Here is a 19,529-nt window from a genome sequence, read left to right as displayed (position 1 = left end):
CCCAATAACATGAGAACAAGCCCACATCCAGCCCGTATCCAAAAAGCGAGACAGAAGTCAGCCATCTATCACCCTATTGCTCTCACCTCAGTACTTTCAAAAGTCATGGAGATGGTTATCATTAACTAGCTTCTTCATTACCTGGAGACTCATCAGTTAATTAATGATCAGAAATATGAATCCATCATTCTCATTTTACAGCTGACCCCTCATAGCTAATCTCACCTACCCTTGGACTCAGACCATGGAAAGATCTGGAGAAACTCATGTTATCACTCTCAGTATTTCTAAGGCATTTGATTGTGTCAGGTACTGAGGCCTCCTGAATAAGCTGCCATCTTATGACTTCCCTTCTATGCTCTGTGATTGGAATTGCCAGCTTCCTCATTGTTCATTCATTGTGTGTGTCATGATGGATGGCTTCCTCTCATCAGATTTACCCATCAGTGCTGGAATGCCTCAGGGTTCTGTGCTCTCACCCACACTCTTCCTCCTTTACATCAATGACCTTCTTTCTCTGACCTCAAATCCTATTCACAGCTTCACCAATGATGGTACTCTTCATTCCTCTTCATCGTTTGATAAACCTTACAATGCTCTATACAATATATAGATGAAAACACAAGGTAAAAGTATTATTTATTAAATATGCTGCCGTATATTTCACTCTGAAATTAACAGACCATTGTCAGTGGCTTAAAAAGTAGTTGTTACAAGGTAGAATGTAAACAGTTGATTTATATGAAATAAAATGTGCTGTGTGATGTTAAATCGCCAATGGCGCTATGCTTTAATTGAAAAAAAGGTTAATCGTAACATATATATATATATATATATATATATATATCTTCTTCTTTATTTCAGCTATTTTCTGTCCACTGCTGGACGAAGGCCTCCTCCAGTTCCTTCCATCTTTCTCTGTTCTTGGCAATGATTGACCAATTTTTCCCAATAAAATTTGACAATTCATCACTCCACCTTCTTTTTGGACATCCTTGGCCTTGTTTCCCTACTTTTGGAATCCAGTTCGTTAGTATGGTTGTCCATCGCTCATCTTCTCTTCTGGATAGATGTCCAGCCCATTTCCATTTTAGTTCCTTGTGGTGAAGAATGATGTCAATGATACGAGTCTGGCTTCTTATCCAGGTGTTTCGCTTCTTATCTTTTAATGTGATGCTTAGCATCAGTCTCTCCATTTTTCTTTGAGTTGTTGCTAGTTTATTTGTCAGTGTTTTTGTTAGAGACCAAGTTTCACAACCATATGTGATGACTGGAAGTATACTGATTAAATGTCTTCCTTTTTAAACAGAGTGGTACATCATTGTTTTGAAAAATGCTTTTCAATTTTCTGAATGCACTCCAGGTAAGTTCAACTGTTCTGTTTATTTCCTTTTGGAATCCAGAGTTTAGATCAATTAGATGACCTAAGTATGTATTTGAAGAGACTCTTCACATACATCTTCAGATAGATGTAGTATCTAGTTGATTTCTTAAGGCCTTATGTCTTTATAAAATACCATTCTTGGTTTTAATAGTAATTGAAAAAAAAAATCTTTAATAATGTGTTATTCTAATCAAACTTTCCCATATTTTGATATAAGGATAGGTGGTCATTCTGATTCAAGTTAGAGCATTGAAGCATGTCTTCAGCACTCTCCTTAAATAAGTGTTCAAATTTGTGCCGGCATCTGTGTAGAAGGCATGTTTAAGACCAAAGAATGTTGGGATCTGTCTTTATTCCATGTTAAGATAATTCAGGTTTATCAGATTTTCTGTGAAGTTCTTGTATTATTTTTTCTGTTGAGCATCCAGTTTATCCGAAGTAGGATGGATGGCAGTTACATGAAACTTCTTAAACACCTGGAAGAGGCATAGGAGAGAGCATATATATATTTTTAGAAAAGGGGGGAGAATACGTTAAGAGTTTATTAATAGGAATAAAAGTCACTACTAAATCATATTTCTTCAGAATTCTTGAAATTGATTTGGAAATGCTAGAGATGCATGGAATTGGAACTCAGCATATTGATTCCTTGTTGTTCCAATTCCTTGGATTAGGACTGGATGAGAAGAATGTCTTAAAACAATAATTTGTTCTCTCTTTCAATAATGTTAGATGCCTTAAGTTTTGCCATAACTAGTGACTTGAACACTAACCTCTTTAACATCCTGAAATGGGGTGAAGACAACTTAGTAAATTTCATTGCCAAAAAAACTTATGCCTGCCTTATTATCCACAAGAAAAACCCTACCTCAGTCCTTCTCGTTTTTGATAATGTTCTAATTTCCTTTCAAGATCAACTTTCTCTCCTTGGGTTGACTGTCACATCCAGTTTATCCTGGCACAAACATATGACTCACATGGCCTCCTTATCCTCTAAAAAGCTCTGCATTCTTTTCCTTTCTAAATGTTCCTTCTCTTCCTCTCAACTCCCGAATCTCAGATTCATTCAACTTTGGAGTACTGTTCTCACATTTGGAGTGGAGCACCCAAGACCTCTATAAGAATTCTTGATGATATTCAGAAGAGGGTAATCTGCTTACTAGATGACCCTTCCCTCATAGACTCCCTTCAGTCACTTTATCATGGGCACTCTATTTCAGCTCTGTGCCTTTTCTATAGGTACTTTCATGGGCATTGTTCCTCTGAATTGGCTGCTATCATTCCTCCACTTTCTTCTAACCATAAAAGAACTAGAGCAGCCACTGGCCAACACCCAGACACTGTGTCTAGCTTCGAACACACTGAACTAGTATCTCATCAGCTTCCTTCCTTCCATCCACCTCTATTCTTTGGAACAATATACCCCATATTGTTTTTACCACTCAGTACAACCTCACACTCTTTAAGAAACATATAAACAGACTACATATTTCTCCTTAATTACTTCACCGTACATGACACTCTAGTGTTATAGGTCCCATGACCTTTCATGTATGGGGTCAACATAAGAAATAATTAAAAATAAATAAATAAATATGGAAATAGCAGAATTAGCAAAGCTGGTTTGGTAGGAAGTGAAGTGAATAAATTTATATAGAATAAGAGCGAAATTAGTCAAAACACTAAAATAGCTGTATAGAAGACAGTGCTCAAACCAGTTTTGATCTGAGAATTGGGTAAGAAATAAAATGCTTCATTAGCCTGAGACCACAGATATAAGAGTTCTGAGGAAGATTAAGGGGAAGCTGGCATCAATAGTAGTTGCATATTAAAAATTAGGATATCAGGAAAGAACTTGACATTATTAGCATTCAGGAATGTTTTAGCTAAACCATTCTCAGGTGGTATGGCTACTTGAACAGAATGGAAGTGGAAATATTATAAAACAAATGTTCTTTGCCAGGATGACAGGTAAAAAGACCCAGAGGATTGCTGAGTGCTAGGTGGAGTGATTCAGTAAAAAGTGCCAGAAGACAGTAATATAAGATCTGATAATATTGGAGTCTTGACAGATGACATCATGATTTGAAGGAAAATTATAACTATTATTTTTAAGAAAATTACGTGTACTGAATATAATACTTCCAGTATTTTGGCAAAGTCAAATTGTCATCATCAGTGAATGCAGAACAATGATATCTGCATGCAGATGCTAACAGAGACAGAGAGTAAATAAGGCTGAAGAAAGAACTAAAGTTTGGGACTAGTCCTACAGTCTTAGCTGTTGGGCTGAAGATCTGAGCATGAGCACTTTTGGGAGAGGCTCATCCTATTTGGGAAGTGCAGATCCTATTTTCCTGCACTGTGACCTGTTTCAGTTAAGATAGTCATACCGGATACATTTTAGTCTGGTCTTGAACCACATAAAGTTTTATTTGAAACAACACAAAAATTCTTTATATATGTTGTTCTTGTATATTTGAAAGACATAGAGTGAATGCTCAAGACTAATGCAAATATTAGAAATAGCCTCTTGTATTTGTATTTGCTGCAGTGGAGTAGAATGGCCTTTTTCCAGCATATCCTGAGGTTTCTGCATATACTGGAAGAAGGCCTCTACTGCAGCAAATACAAATATGAGATGTTATTCCTGGAATCTGCCTCAGTCTTGAAAAACTTTACAAACCTTAAGAAATTTGGATCTTCATTCACTCAAATTCAGATCTTCATTCTAATGGCCAATTCTAATTGTCCCAATCAAGTGTTTAACGCTGACGAAACAGGATTGTTTTGGAAGAAAATGCCTAGTCAAACTTACATTGCAAAGTCTGAGAAAAAAGCAAGCCGGTTTAAAGCAAGCAAAGATCAAGTAAATTTGTTACTTTTGCAGCAGTGCAGCAGGGGATTGAATGTGGAAACTGTTCCTAGTAAATCAATCTCTAAGACCTGTGCTCTAAAAGGCAAAGATGTAAAACAGCTGCCGGACATTGGATGCCTAATACAAAGGCCTGGGTAACAACTGCGGTATTTACTGAATGGTTCAATAATTGCTTTGTACCAGAAGTGGAAACATATATGAAGCAAAAAGTTCTCGATTTTAAAATTTTAATTATTTTTTGACAATGCACTAAGTCATCTGCATTTAGAACATCCAAATGTGCAGGCAGTGTTTTTTCCACCCAATACAACAAGCATTATTCAGCCATTAGATCAAGGCATAATTGCTACTTTTGAAAAATATTATGTTAAGCACACTTTTCAATTTATATTGGATAAACTAGAATCATTAACAGTAACTGACGTTTGAAAAAAAATTTCTATTTTGGACTGCTTAAATCATGTTGCATTTGCTATTGCTAAAATAAGACCAGAAACTTTAAATGCCTGCTGGAAAGCAGCTTGGCCTGGATGTGTTGCAAATAGTGCAACCATTCAAACATCTACATTATCACCTGAAATCATTCATGAAATTGGTTTTGATACATTTAGCCAGAATGTTATAGATGAATTTCTTGTGGATAATGCCTTAAGTGACGATATTGGATATCAATTAACTTTAGATATCGTCTAAGATTCAGAAAACGATAGTGAAATGGAAGAAAAACCTGTCGCCCTCACTGCAAATATAATTCAAGGTCTTGAACTGTGCAATAAATTGGAAAATTATTTTCTTGTTAATGACACAAATTCTGAACAAGCCTTTAAATTTCAATGTGAGCTGAAGAACCGTATGTCTGGATATCTTGAGCTGTATAAAAAATTAGTGAAATCATCATCGCAAAGTTTAATCACTGATTACGTTGTCAGAATAAAAAAATCAGCACAGAATGAGGATGAAGCTAATTCTGTTTGTGAAAAACCATTGCCTTTACCATACAGATCTGATGGACTGACTATCTCTTCTGGTGATGAAAGTGATTTCACGCCAGTTAGTAAACGGTGCCGAATATTGTGTAATAGCGACAATAATTCTGATGAAAAAATGTAAAAAAAATTGTTACTTTTCAATAAAATTAAAAATAAAGCTTTAAAATAAACTTAGGCATTCTTATTTTCCTGAATTTTTACAAACTTTTTAATGTTATTTTAGGTTTATTTTAATTCATTGCTTTAGTTTTATGTGGTTTTAGAAAATTATGGAACATATCCCTAATTTTTCGACTTAAGTTAGGTCTTTTTTGTGTGATTGTTTATATACGGTTTTCTGTGGAACGTGTCTACCGCATAAAAAGAGACCCGACTGTATATATAAAACAATCCCTGGAGTTTACCAGATCCTGTTTTCCTGCACTGTGATCTGTTTCAGGTCATACCAGATAAAATTTTACTCTGGTCTTGAACTACATAGAGTTTTATTTGAAACAACACAAAAATTCTTTATGTATGTTGTTCTTGTATATTTGAAAGACAGAGAGTGAATGCTTAGTACTTAAAAAAATTTCAAAAAAAAATTGTATGGGGAGGAATTGTTGATTTGGTATTGTTACTTGTTAACTTATTATTTTATTTTGTGTCTGTGCATTTCTAATGCATAACTTATTTTAACAGTATTACAACACCACAAAATTATTTCATAAAAGGATGTTTTTTTAACTGTCTTTATATTTCACTGGATTTCAAACCAGCCTTTTCAGAGCAAAACAGCATGTTATGGTTTGCATCAGCAATAAGTACATTAAATGAAATTTTAACAGACTAAAGATCTAAATTCCTAATTTGGTGTCCTCTAATGTAAAATAATATTAAACATGCATTGCTAAAGCTACTGTTGCCCTTCAGAGTTACACTTTAGAAGAACAATAAAACAGCTAATTATAAGTCTATACCTCATTGATACACTCGTTAACTCTGTCATCCTATGCTAATGTGTCAGTTGGACATTCCTGAAGGAATATGAGAAAAGATTATTGCCTTTCAAGATGAAGTGCTACAGAAAATTTTTGAAGATACTGTACATGGCACACATAACAAATGCCGAGATTAGAAAGAAAATCTGCTCCATTGCAAGAACACAAGAAAATATCATCACTAAAATACATCAAAAACAGCTCCAGTGGCTGGGCCACTTGGCTAGATCAGATAGTTTACTTCTGGTAAAAAAAAAAAAAAAAAAAAAAAAAAAAAAAAAAAAAAAACCTTCTGGGAGCAATCTAGAATCACCTTGATAGGTAATATTAGAAAATTGACAAATTCTTCATTCTCCACCTTATTAAGGAGATCCCAAGACAGAAATACCTGAAGAGACTATGTTAAGACTGTCACCTTTATAGTGCCACCTATGGTCTACATAGACTGTAAGTCAGGAAGGAGAATGTTGTAAAAAGGAAGTGTTATATTTAAGTAGGAGTTGATCTTAAAATGACAATCTCCCAAATTTTTGGCACAGATTAAAGCAACCATATTTGCTAAAATTAGAAGAATGCTTCACAGCCAACTAAAAAGTCTTTCCGACATATTTATGGAAGAAAATCAATGTATAGTACATTGATTTTCTTCCATTTAATCCTATGTAAAGGGGTGTCCAAATTGTGGCCTGTCAGTCTTGACTTGCTATAATAATAATAATGGTAGAAAAGGTACTTCTTATGTTCTGTAAGGCAGATAGATTTTTTCATAACAGATCTTCCTGTCTGTTCATAGCAGGCTAAGTCATAGTCACGGGGAACTTCATACACTCCAGGATATTGGAGTTTGTCCTTACGAGAGCAGATCAGAGATGCTAACTTGACATGTGGTGTGAAGGTTATGTTTTAATAATGCTTTTGTTATCTTTTCAGATATGCTTCAGGTATATGGAATAGGAATAGTGGTGTTTTGTTTTTGTGTGTTGTAGTTGAGTTCTGTAGAAAGATCTCTGGCTCTGTAAGTGTTTTCAGAAGACATGATTGTTTATGTAGATATCTTCCTGTGTGTACTGTGTGTGTATTGGCTTTCTCTAATATTGTAAAATGATAGTGAACCATCTAAAAAGCAAGTGATTGATGGGTTAAGAAAAGGGCAACAGTTATTTGATTTTTTTCTACGGTGAAGTGAATGTTGGGATATTGACTGTTAAGGCAAGTTACAAAGGAATCCAAAGTATCCTGTTCATTGGGACAAATGGCAAACACATGATCAATGAAGTGCAACTACACAAAGAGTTTGAAAGTAGCTGTGGTAAGTACTTTGTTCTCGAAGTGTTCCATGTAAAACTTAACTGGCAGGGGGAAGAGAATCCATTGCAGTACCATCTGTTTGTTGATTTTCTTTAGAAAGTAAAGTAATTTGCAAACATAGTAAATTTGAATAATTCATAGATATCAGGGGTGAAATTAGATTTTATTAAATCAAGAGTGTCTATTAGTGGTAGTACATTAGTAAATGAGGAAGTGACATGAGAACTAACCATTGTCTGAATTTTTAAAGGTGTGAGTTTTAACTAGTGATTTCTATGCAGTGTGCCCATTAAGTAATGAGACAACAATTATTATATGAAAAAGGAACTATATTTGGAATTGGAATTGTCAATTACACAGATTCAAAATAATCTCCCTCCAACTCAACACAAAGTTTACATCTATTGTACAAGTGTTCGAAAGCATGGTAGAAGTCCTAAATGGGAACATCCTTTAGTCTCTGGGTCACATTGCACTGGATGTCCTCAATGTCACTCAAATCGACTTTGAAGCCAGAAACTGCTTCACAGGTAATGCACAGTGCATGCTGCATTGTCATACAACAGAAACCAATTATTGTTGTTGTTGTGGAACAGTTCATTCCTGACATGTCGCATGCAGGCATACAGATGCTGCATTATTCCTAAATAATACTGACTGTTCACTGTGGTGTCCTCAGTAACAAATTCGCAGTGATTAATTCTGCCAGTATCGAAAAAACAATGACCATTGTCTTGACAACTGTCAGGAAGAAGACATTTCACCCCATTCCATTCGCTAGTGTTTCATTTCCGGATCAAACTGAAAACACCAACTTGGACAATTCTTTGCAATACCTCATGATCTTGATCAACTGCATCAATTTTGACAACATGCAACCTGGTGTTCTCTCTATTCATATGTCAGCGCATATGCGCAGCACAAACCTCGAGCATATCTTCGTCTTGTACAAAACTCTTTCTAAGATTAATTTGGCTGTTTCCTTACTGACACCAAGCTGTACACTGAATAGCCTAGTGATTATTCACCTGTCATGGGCAACAACTTCCCTATCTTTCACCACATTTTCATTTGTCTGTGCAGAAACTGGCTGTCCACAATGTGCTTCATCCGCCAAGAACTCTCCCCCCCCCCCCTCTCTAAATGTTGAAAACTAGCAGAACACCTGTACATGCTCAGACAGTTGTCAGTGTAAACTTTTTTTTAGGTCTTGGTACACTTCTGTAGCAATTTTTCCTAATTTACAGTTAAATTTTATTATGACTCTTTGCTTCATTATGCAACATACTTTTGCTTCAACAGTTGCCACACAAAAACTGCTGCATCACCTGAAAGTTATGCCTGCGATTACAACACACTCCAGTGGTCAAAACTATAAACACATTTATTACTTTTATTCAAGAGGCTGTCCTGTAAAAAATCAATTTCATTACTTAACAGGCACACTTAACAGGATTTGAAATGAACAGAATTTTTTTATAAAGTAGAGGAATTATTACCAGCAAGATGGTCAAGTAACTTATTTAGCTTTTTTAACAGATTTTATTTTGTTAATGATTTCGTTAACTTTTTCAATAATTTATGAACATTTTTCTTTTGAGACATAGTGTCATCTGAATCAATGATTTCATTAGTAGAAGTGTCATCTTGGAGATCATGCTTTTTTTTTTTTTTTTTGTTATAATCATCTCATTTCATGATAACAGTAGCATTATCAACTTTAGTAATCACATTCTTTTTATTTTTATATACTTTTTAAAGCAGCTATTTCTTTCTGTGGTATATTACTTTTAAGTAGTTTAGATTTGGTTAGGATGCTTGCTATGTCTAAATGAGCTCTGTTGCCTGTTGAAGGTGGGAGACTGTAGATACCTAGTTCTGTGTTCATCATGATTTCTAGTTTTGGAACTTACTTTGGTATAATGGCAAACTTATAACCTCTGCTGAGTGCATTTGTAATTTCCTCTGTAATCTGTTATAAGTTTGGCCACATGATCTCGACAAAGTTACAGTCAGAGCTTAGTACATCTGCGTTGTTGGAAGATTTCAAATTTCTTCGGGTGTCTTCTTTTAAGCTTTGTGAATTCTTTTTTTTTTGCTAACACTTTGGAATATAACATAGGACAGTTTACAGTTCAGGATTTAAAACATTAAAAAGTTATTCATGTAGAGTTGTTATAGTGCTGTTTAATTCAGTAAGTTGTATGTGAAGAGCACTAAACTTGCCCATCTGTAAATACTATGCACCTTAGCCAAATTGATGATCTATCAGAGCAAAACAATTCGATAAGGTGAAACTAAAATTGGCACAGACAACTAAACAAGCTAGCCATCTTCAAACAGTGCCAGGATAGCAATACAATACACACAGGATTCTTCTTCTTCTCTCTTCCATCATCTATGTGAATGATGACGATGAGGCCGAATGAACTCTTTCCACTTCTGTCTATCCTGAGAGAGTCCAAACAGTTCTGTCCAGTTTGTGTCGCTTGTTGTGATTTAGCTTTCAGGTCCTCTTTTATTTTGTCTATCCATCTAATTCTGGGCTGTCCTTTTGATCTTATACCTTCCGTCGTTGTATTCAGGGCTTTCGATGGTAGTCTTTCTGTTCCCATTCTGGTCACATGGCCAAACCATCACAGTCTTCTTTCTTGGATTTTGTCTATTATTGTTATTTCTTGTTTTAGTCATTTCCTTATGTCTTCGTTTCTTAGTCGATCCAGCAGAGATACTCCAAGTAATCTTCTTAGCCAACCCATTTCAGTAACTAATAATTTTTTCTCTTCAGCCTTTTTGAGATTCCAGCATTCACTTCCATAGAGGAGTATTGGGAGGACCATTGTTTCATAGATTCTTATTTTGTTACTTGTTTGATGTCTCTTGACTTCCATATTTTATTAAGTCATCCGAAAGTTTGGTATGCTTGACTGATTCATCTGTTTATATATTTTATAATTTCGCCATTGTACTCAATAACTCCTCCAAGCTAAGTGAAGTTTCTACCTGCTCTAGATTCTTACTATCAATTTCAATTTTCAGATTGGTGCTTCTTTTTCCTATTTGCATAATTTTTATTTTGTCTATATTTATGGTTAATCCAGATTTTATACACTTCTCCTTTATTTTATCAGAAATTTGCTGTAGATTTTCTTCTGTGCTTGCAAGTAATGCAAGCACAGAAGAGCTTTTTGTAGTTTTAAAAAATTGTAGTTTTTTTTTTTTTACATTCAGTCTCCTTTTGACTCTAAAAGTGCTTCCAGATTTTAACTTTATTCTTAGGTTTGCTAATACTAGCTTATGGTCTGATTCACCTGCAGAAAAGGATCTGCAATTTAGGATACTTGATTTCCATCTTTGGTTTACAATAATATAGTCTATCATATTCTCGGTTTGTTTGTCTGGTGAAATCCATGTTCATTTTCCTTGAGGGTTTTTGGATGTTTAAAGCGAGTGTTGGTTATTGTTAGTCTATTATTTGAGCAGAAGTTTAGCAGTCTTTTGCCACGTTCATTGCTTTCTCCATACCCAAACTTTCCGATTACTCTTGGCCAGCTATCCCAGTCTTTGCCTACTTTTGCGTTTAAGTCCCCTATTACAATTAGATCTTGACTTGATGTCTGCTGTACTGCTTTTTGCAAATCTATATAGAACTCCTCAATGTCTTCTTCTGATGATGATGTCGAAGTTGGTGAGTATACTTGAATAATAGTTAGTGATCCGATTGATGTTTTAAATCTTGCTTTAATTATCCTAGGCGAGATAGGATTGTAGGACAATAGAGAGTTTTGAGTCTTTGGTTTTAATATAAGTGCTACTCCTTCTTGGTGTTTGTTGTCCTCCCTGCCTGAAGTTAAGATTTTGTACTGTCCATGGTGGAATTCTCCTTTTCCAGTCCATCTGGTTTCGCAGAGTCCAATCACTTCCCATCAGTAGTTGTCTAATTCATGCAGTAGTGTTTCCAGTGCTCCTTCCTGGTGAAGAGTACCTACATTCCATGTTCCTATGCTTGTTATGTTTTTCCTGTCTATCAGGTGATGTTTTGTTCCACACACAGGATTAGATTGAAGAAAATCAATGTGCTACATAGAAGTTGTTACAGGTCAGAAAGACAATAGCTATGAAGCATTTTCTTAATCTTAACATGCATGAATCTGCCAAAAATTTGGGAGATTATCATTTTTATATGAACTGCTACTTAACTATACTATTTATTTTATTATTCAACATTAGAGGGCGCCAAATTGGGACTTTAGAACTTTTATTTCACTTACTCATTGATGCATGTAAATCATAATGTTGTTTTGCTCTGAAGATGCTTGTTTGAAATCCAGCCAAATATAAGTGAGTTATTAAGCATTCTTTTATAAATTAGTTTTCTGGTGTTGTAATACTGCTAAAATAAGTTATGAATAACCTCCAGTACTTTAGCTTGTTTACTAGACTTATGCATAGTGTACTTTTTATTTGATTATATATGTATACATACATACATGTGTATGTTTACATATATATGCATTTTTGTATGTGTCTTTGGTAACGTATGTATAACATTTTGCCAAGTTGAAACCAGAAAGAATCCTTTCTTCTATAATGTTGTCAATGTATAAATTGCTTTTATAAGCAACCTACTAACTTTTTCTTTCTTATTCTTTTAGAGACTGAGAATGATTATATATCACATAATCCAGTGTGGTTCTCAGAACTTCCTCCAGAAGTCATAACAAAGATTTTTTCATATCTATCACCAAGAGATCTTTTACAGTGTTCAGAGGTATGCCACAAGTGGAATCACTTGGCATATGATCCTCTTCTTTGGCATTGTCTATACCCAACATATTGGGCTCAAGGTTAGAAATTTGTGTGCGTGTGTATAGAGATATTTTATTTTAGCTTAATTATTTGCAATGATTTCATATATGTTGTTACAGCTGGAATGCAAAAAATTTCTGAAGATTATTTAGCTATCTCTTTCTTTGACATTATAACTGTCATTGCAAGATATGAAAGTGAGTGAGCTTCTTTATCACATTGACCTCTAGGCTAACTCAAGTCCTGAATGACTAGGACTTTATTTTAATCTGGTCCTTTCTGATATAGTGTACATAATTTTATCTGAAAAAAAAAACCCAACTGAAATAAATTTATTATTATTATTGGTATCTCCATGGAATCAGAAGACTTCATTATTATTATTATTGTATGGGTATCTCCATGGAATCAGAAGACTGATCATAGGAGATCCATTATTTACACAATACCTATCATATCCTCTCCTTAAACTCATTCACTGATGAAGCACTCACAACCACCTCTGTCAACATATTCACCATCCTCCAAGCAAAAAAATCTAGTCCTAACCCTTCCTCACTAACCACATTTCCATGGATGATCCCTTGATCTCTCACTTCCTGCTCTGTACTGAAGAAAGTCTTCACTATCAATTCTGTAAAAAAAAAAAAAACACCATTAATAACATTTATTATTATTATTATTAAGAGAGACCTCCAGGAAGTCAGAGACTCATCGAGGGAGGCCACATACTACACACACTAGCTATCATACTTATTCTTGAATTCATTCACACTTGAATTCATCTATTCCAATCATGCACCACCCTCTGAGAGAAAAATCTAGCTCTCACATCCTAATGCCCTCTCGTCCTTTCCTTCTATATGCTTCTATCATGTCTCCTCTATTTTGCCTATCAGATAGTTTTTAAAGCCATCATTATCAAATTCCTGCCATGTATCCTGAAGGGGTGTACAGGATATGATAGTACTACATGAAAAAAAAAATTACATCATTATTAATTTCCTATCTATAATTTTCCTCCAAATCAGTCTGTTACTTGTCAAGACTCCAACATTATCAGATCTTCTATTTCTATCGTCTAAAGCACTTTGTACCGTATCAATCCACCTATATCTTGGTCTTCCTCTGGGTCGTTTCCCTGCCAACCTGGCAGAGAACACTTGTTTTGCCAATCTTTCCTCGCCCATTCTGTTTAAGTGACCATACCACCTGAGATTAGCTCTGCTAACATTCCTGGATGCTGACAATGTCAAGTTCTTTCCTAATATCCTCATTTTTAATATGATATTGCCATTGATGCCATCTGTTCACGCCTATAATCTTTCTCAGGACTCTCATATCTGTGGTCTCTAGTCTTTGGTCAAGTGTTTTACTTCTGACCCAGCTCTCAGATCCATAAGTTAAAACTGGTTTGAACACTGTCTTGTATAGCTAATTTAGTGTTCCGACTAATTTCTCTCTTATTCCATATGAATTTATTCAATTGACTTCTCACCATACCAGCTTTGCTGATTCTGTTGTCTATTTCTATATTTAATTTACCATCTTCAGTAAAAATTGTGCCTAAATAGCTGAAATGTTTTACTTGTTCCACAGGTTCTCCATTCACAACACAGTTGACATTTTCAATGATTCTGCCTATTTTCATTGTCTTTGTCTTTTTATTGCTGACCTTCATACCATATCTATTACAACAGCTATTCAATTTAGTCAGAGAATCTTGCAGACTTGTAGCAGATTTATTTAGAAGTATAACATTGTCTGCATAAAGCAAAGAGCTGACATTAATATCTCCAATTTTGATATCATGTTTAATACCACTTTCCTTCATAATGTGATCCATATAGATAATGAATAACAGAGGAGATAATGTACATCCTTGTCTCACACCAGATTTACATTAAACCATCTTCCTGTACTTCCTTCAATTCTAACTGGTGACTTACAACTCAAATAAAGACTAAGTATTGCTTGATATAATGCCCCATTGAACACCATATAACTGCAGCGTATTGAATAGCTTCTCTCTTGGCACCTTGTCATGTGCCTTTTCCAAATCGACAAAACTTAAATACAGATCTTTGTTATATTCCCATGCTTTCTCGACTGTTTGTCGTAAAGTGAAGATCTGATCCTGACAGCCTCTATTTGGCCTGAATCCAGCTTGTTCTTCACCAAGCTTTTCTTCCACAATTCTTCTCCATCAGACTCAATTTATTCTCATAGAGAGAGAGAGAGAGAGCATTCCACAGACCTGCCACAATTGTTGTCGCTTGCTTCTGGATCCTCCAGTACTTCTTCCCCACAGAATCTGGGTATCTCCAGATCTGCATGCAGTAATCCAGGTGTGTCCTTATATAGGTTAACAACAACCTCTCTATCCCTTCTTGTTAGTTTGTTCCTCAACAATCACATAATCTGATGTAGTGTTTTGGTTATCTTTGCAATATGCCCTCTTAACTTCAACTTCCTGTCCATAATCAGACTCAAGTCCCTGGCCTCATCAGTTTCCTATAGTTCAGTTCAATCAGTATAGTACACAGCTTGTGATCTTTTCCAAAAGTGCACCACCTTACACATGGTTGCATTTAAAAATCCCTGCTGCATCTGTATGAGATTGACTAACTCAATCTCATACAGATGAAAAAAATCCATATAAAGATTCCTCTTGTCATGATGAGAATGATACTTGTGCCTTTCCAATCGAAGGGCACAATGTACCATTGTTCTTCCAGTTGTGTTATGGAGGCGCTGCACTTTGTATTTATCTGTCCTCATAACCTAAATCCCATAATCTGGATATAATTTTTATTATTCTTCTTTGCACCCTTTCCACAGCTTCTTTTTTCCCTTGGTACGTGGTAGATCAAATCTGCACAAAATAATTCAAGTGCAATCTTATCAAGACCTTATAAAGAGGCAAAATAACTTCCTTATCCTTACATGTCAAGGTTTGCTTCAACATCACAATTATTCTCTGAGTTGTATTTGTCACTTTTGCTTTGTGACCTTTGAACTTCAAATTCCTATCCACCATTATGCCAAGATCACTAGCTTCATCAGTTCTTTGTAGAATAATCCTGCTAATATAGTATGTTGCTGGAAATCTCATCATGCCAAAGCACATAACTTTCCACTTACTAACTGTAAATTCTCAGTCATTTTCCTTGGCCCAATTTCCAGGCTATTCAAATCATTCTCCAAGTGCTGCTTATCAATATCATACCTGATTGCCCTTCCTATCTTTGCATCATTGGCAAACAATTGCACATCTCCTGTTAGACCCTTCCTAATGTCATTAATGTATTGATTGAACAACAATGGCCCAAGGACTGAATCCTGAGGTACACCACTAGTCACCTTAAATCTGGCAGATTCACACCCACCATATACCATCTGTCTGTCAACCATCCACTGATTGAAGTCAAGAGTTTATATTCCAATCCCATATTCTCGTTTATGCAACAGCCTTTTGTGTGTGGTATCCTATCAAATGCTTTAACAAAATCCAATGTTATTCTAGTGTATCCATTCCTTTTATCCAACTTAGCTGTAAAATTGTTCTAAAATATGAACAAATTGCTAAAACATGACCTTCCTTTAGTAAACCCATGCAGCAACTCACTACCACACCAGAGGTATGATAGCTCAGTAGTTAGACACCAGGTTTTGTACCACCCTTGTACATTAGAACTGTCATACATTTCTTCCATTCCTGTGGTATCCTGAGCTGAGACTCCAGTTATACAAACATGCTGAAATTCCATCTGTCCCTATTAAATTATTATCTTCTTGCACCTCTCACTCTTCATCCAATGTATCAGTAGCACTATGCAACTGCATTCATTAAAGTTATTCTTCCACATTCATTCTTTCTTTTGCGTGCAGCATAACAATAAAATTCTTCTCGCTCTGATTTAGCTTTTCACACAATACTCGTTACTTTTCTGGCCTGTGCTTTACATATTTCATAACTCCTCTCACTCTCATTCTCATGATATTCTTTACACATCTTTTTCTTCTTGAAAGAATAAATTAATCAAAGAACAGAGATTTGCCAACATAGAAGAAAGTCGAATAGAAAATAATTTTATTGATACCTTACTGATTGGATGACAAAGTGATATTTGAAACAAATGAGCACACTCTACAAAAAAGCTGTATGTAAACTGAATTTAATAATAAACAATATAACATGTCAATCTCTCAGGAAAAAAACTGAAACTATGGCATTCAAAGGAAAAATGGTGATCCAAACTAAAATAGTAATAGACATTAAAATAATTGAACAAATCAACAGATTTAATTATTTTAGCTATAAATTAAGTTACAATGACGATTTAGACATTTGTAATAAAATTAAGAAATTTTCCAAAGGGATGGAATAGTAAACCAAACATTGAGGCTAGCACTCATTACCAAAACAACAACAAAAAAAAAAAAAACCAGACTAAAATTATATAATATTTTATCAAACCCAACATTATTATATGGCAGTGAAGCATGGACAATAAACAAAAGAGATTAAAAAAAAGAATCATTGCAGCAGCAATGAAATATATAAGAAGAACAGCAAGTTATACAAGACTAGATAAAAAAAAAAAAGGAAATGAAGACATACTGAAAGAAACCTTAGAAAAACATGGAACCAAATTAGAAAGTGAATCTAAAATGAATGGCATGTTATAGAATACCCAGAAAGATGACAAACTGCAAACCAAAGGATCGAAGAAACAGAGTCAGACTGATGAAATCCTGGATGAGACCAAAACAGGCCACTTGGCCTAGATTTGTAAAAGGAGATAGAAGAAGAAAAATTTTAAACATTTTGTAGTTCCAGTCGAAACTATCAAAGGCTTTCTCTAGGTAAAGAAAAACTATCATAGTATTTTTATTTTTCTTGTATTTTCTTACAGTAATTGTTCTAAGGGCTAGGATTGCATCTCTTATCCCTTGTTTTTTGAATCCAAATTGATCATTGTCGATATATTCTTCAGTCTTATTTGTTAATTCTTTTATATAAATTTTAGTAACATTTTTGAAACATGTGAAATTAAACACATTGTTCGATGATTTTCACATTTGTCTGCATCATTTATTTTAGGAACAGGAATTGACAGAGCATTGTGGAAAGTCTTTGGGAACAATCCCACTTTCACATATATGGTCTTGAATAGGTATGGTCTTTGTTATATTTGCTGAATAGTCTGTGGGAATGTTATCAACAACTGGTGCATACAGTCCATTTAGTACCCATTCAAATTTATTTTTTATAGTTGGACTAATTTCTTCCATATCAAATTTCATCTTCTGCAGCCACTTCATTGCAAAGTTCTAAGTACCCTTCCATTTTTCAATGCTTCCATGTTTATTTTTGATGACTGTTTTATTTTGTTGGATTATTCTTTCTTTAGCGATGCTTTATCAATTCTCTGAGTCTTGGTTAAATCTTCTATTTCTTAGCACTTCTATATATCCATTGTTCTTTTGCCTTTTTATATTTGTTATTTGTCATTATTTTAGTTATTTATAATTTTCCTCACTTTCTTCATTTGGAGCAGTTTTAAATTTTCTTGTTTCCTCGGTTGGTTTAGAATGTTCTGAATAATTCATGATTTTTTGTTGACCTGTTCCTTAATCCTTTCCAGTCACTGGCTGACTTGAAAACTGAAAACTATTGAAAACTGATCTTTACTGGACACTATATTTAAAATTTATCAGCACACCACCCTTCTCAGAAATATGGCATTATAAAATCCTAAGCTAATGACTGGAGCACACAGGATTTGTTCTTAAACAGAAATTGGAAATTATCAAAGAAACAGTTCTAATAAATGGATTCAATCCAAGAACAAAACAAATAATAGTTAACACCACTCCAAAACAAAATCCAAGAGAAAAGAACTCCATACTTCTCTCCAAATTTAAATCCTGTGATTCATATCCTGTTCTGATGTTTATATCTCCAACAACTAGGACCAGCTTTTCTGTTTATTTTATGTCAGCTACCTTCTAATGACTTACAAAATTTCTACATTTCTCCCTTAGGAGAACTTGATATAAAACAGATTATGTTTCATAAGTCAGTTCTCAGTTTGAAGTCTGTCCCTATAACTCTATTTAAAACTGTTTACCAGTCATATCTTCATGTTTAGTATTGAATGCTATTGCTGCTCCTTCCTTTCCTTGATCACTATTTCCTGAATATAACATTCTATACATATTATTTAGCAAGAGCTCACATTTTAGTCTTCTTTGTCTCAATAACACTAGTTATGTCCACACTGTACTTCTCTAGTTCAGTTGGTTTAACTTCTTTTCCATTGACTTTGTATGTTGATGCTGACAATGAATTTATTCCAGTGTCTGATTTTTCAATGTTGGCTCATTCCTTGATGAAAACAGCAGGACTCTTGTTTAATCAAGCAGTGTCCCAGCCAGCTTAAAATTTTGTAAAATTCTTTTTTTATATAAATATATCAATCCCACACAGTCTCAAGATGACTTGTAACATAACCATGCTCTGTGTATGGACATATGATTAGAGGAAAGGAATTATTTAATGTGCTTCTTTTCGAGTTTGGGATTGTATTCATTGGAGATAATCATATGGGAAAGATTATTACAAAGAATATGGAATGACAGGAAAGGATCAAAAATTGTTTTGGTGAGTTTGGAGCTAAATCATATATGGAGGTTGACCAGCATCTGCTTCTGTTTATACATGATTAAAGGAAAGGGGAAAATAATGGTGGCTAGTTCAATGGAGCACTGTCCCTGGAATATCTATGGAAAAGTCATAATGCAAAAACAGTATGTAGGAAAGTGATTAAAGAACATCACTGAGAGAGGATCATCTATTAAGTGAATACTTCTCTTCATGATGAACTTGAGCATTCTGAGGAAAGTTTTTGGTTCACCACAGATTATTTTCACCCTACTTGAGAATGATTGGCTAGAAGATTGGTGTTTATGACAATGGTTGTAGATCATCTTAAAGATTGAGTCATTTGAATATTATAAGATTTTGTAAGTATCATCAGAGCCTCTGAAGCTCAGTCGGTAGTATAGACAAAGATTTGGTCAGAAAGGCCTGGGTTTGATTCCCATCTATGACATGAGAAACCTTTATCTGGTCTCTTTCAGCTAAAGATGAGTTAGCTGGTCTCATACAGAAG

At 34.7% G+C, this 19,529-nt stretch overlaps 1 protein-coding gene across 2 annotated transcripts in view; it reads left to right on the top strand.

The window, feature by feature from the left end:
* LOC150109924 (F-box/LRR-repeat protein 5-like) overlaps positions 1-19,529 on the top strand; it is a 335,771-nt gene that overhangs the window by 141,484 nt on the left and 174,758 nt on the right. For both annotated transcript variants that reach the window (XM_090397314.1, XM_090397315.1), the window contains one exon: positions 12,195-12,386. In XM_090397314.1, coding sequence (XP_090253440.1) covers positions 12,195-12,386 — 192 coding nt within the window. The remainder of the gene's footprint in view (positions 1-12,194; positions 12,387-19,529) is intronic.

This window comes from Typopeltis vanoorti, chromosome 1 (assembly GCF_054136105.1).
Source record: "Typopeltis vanoorti isolate ZY-2024b chromosome 1, IOZ_Tvanoo_1.0, whole genome shotgun sequence".
NCBI classification, from domain to species: domain Eukaryota; kingdom Metazoa; phylum Arthropoda; class Arachnida; order Uropygi; family Thelyphonidae; genus Typopeltis; species Typopeltis vanoorti.
This window is presented reverse-complemented; position numbering and strand designations above follow the sequence as displayed.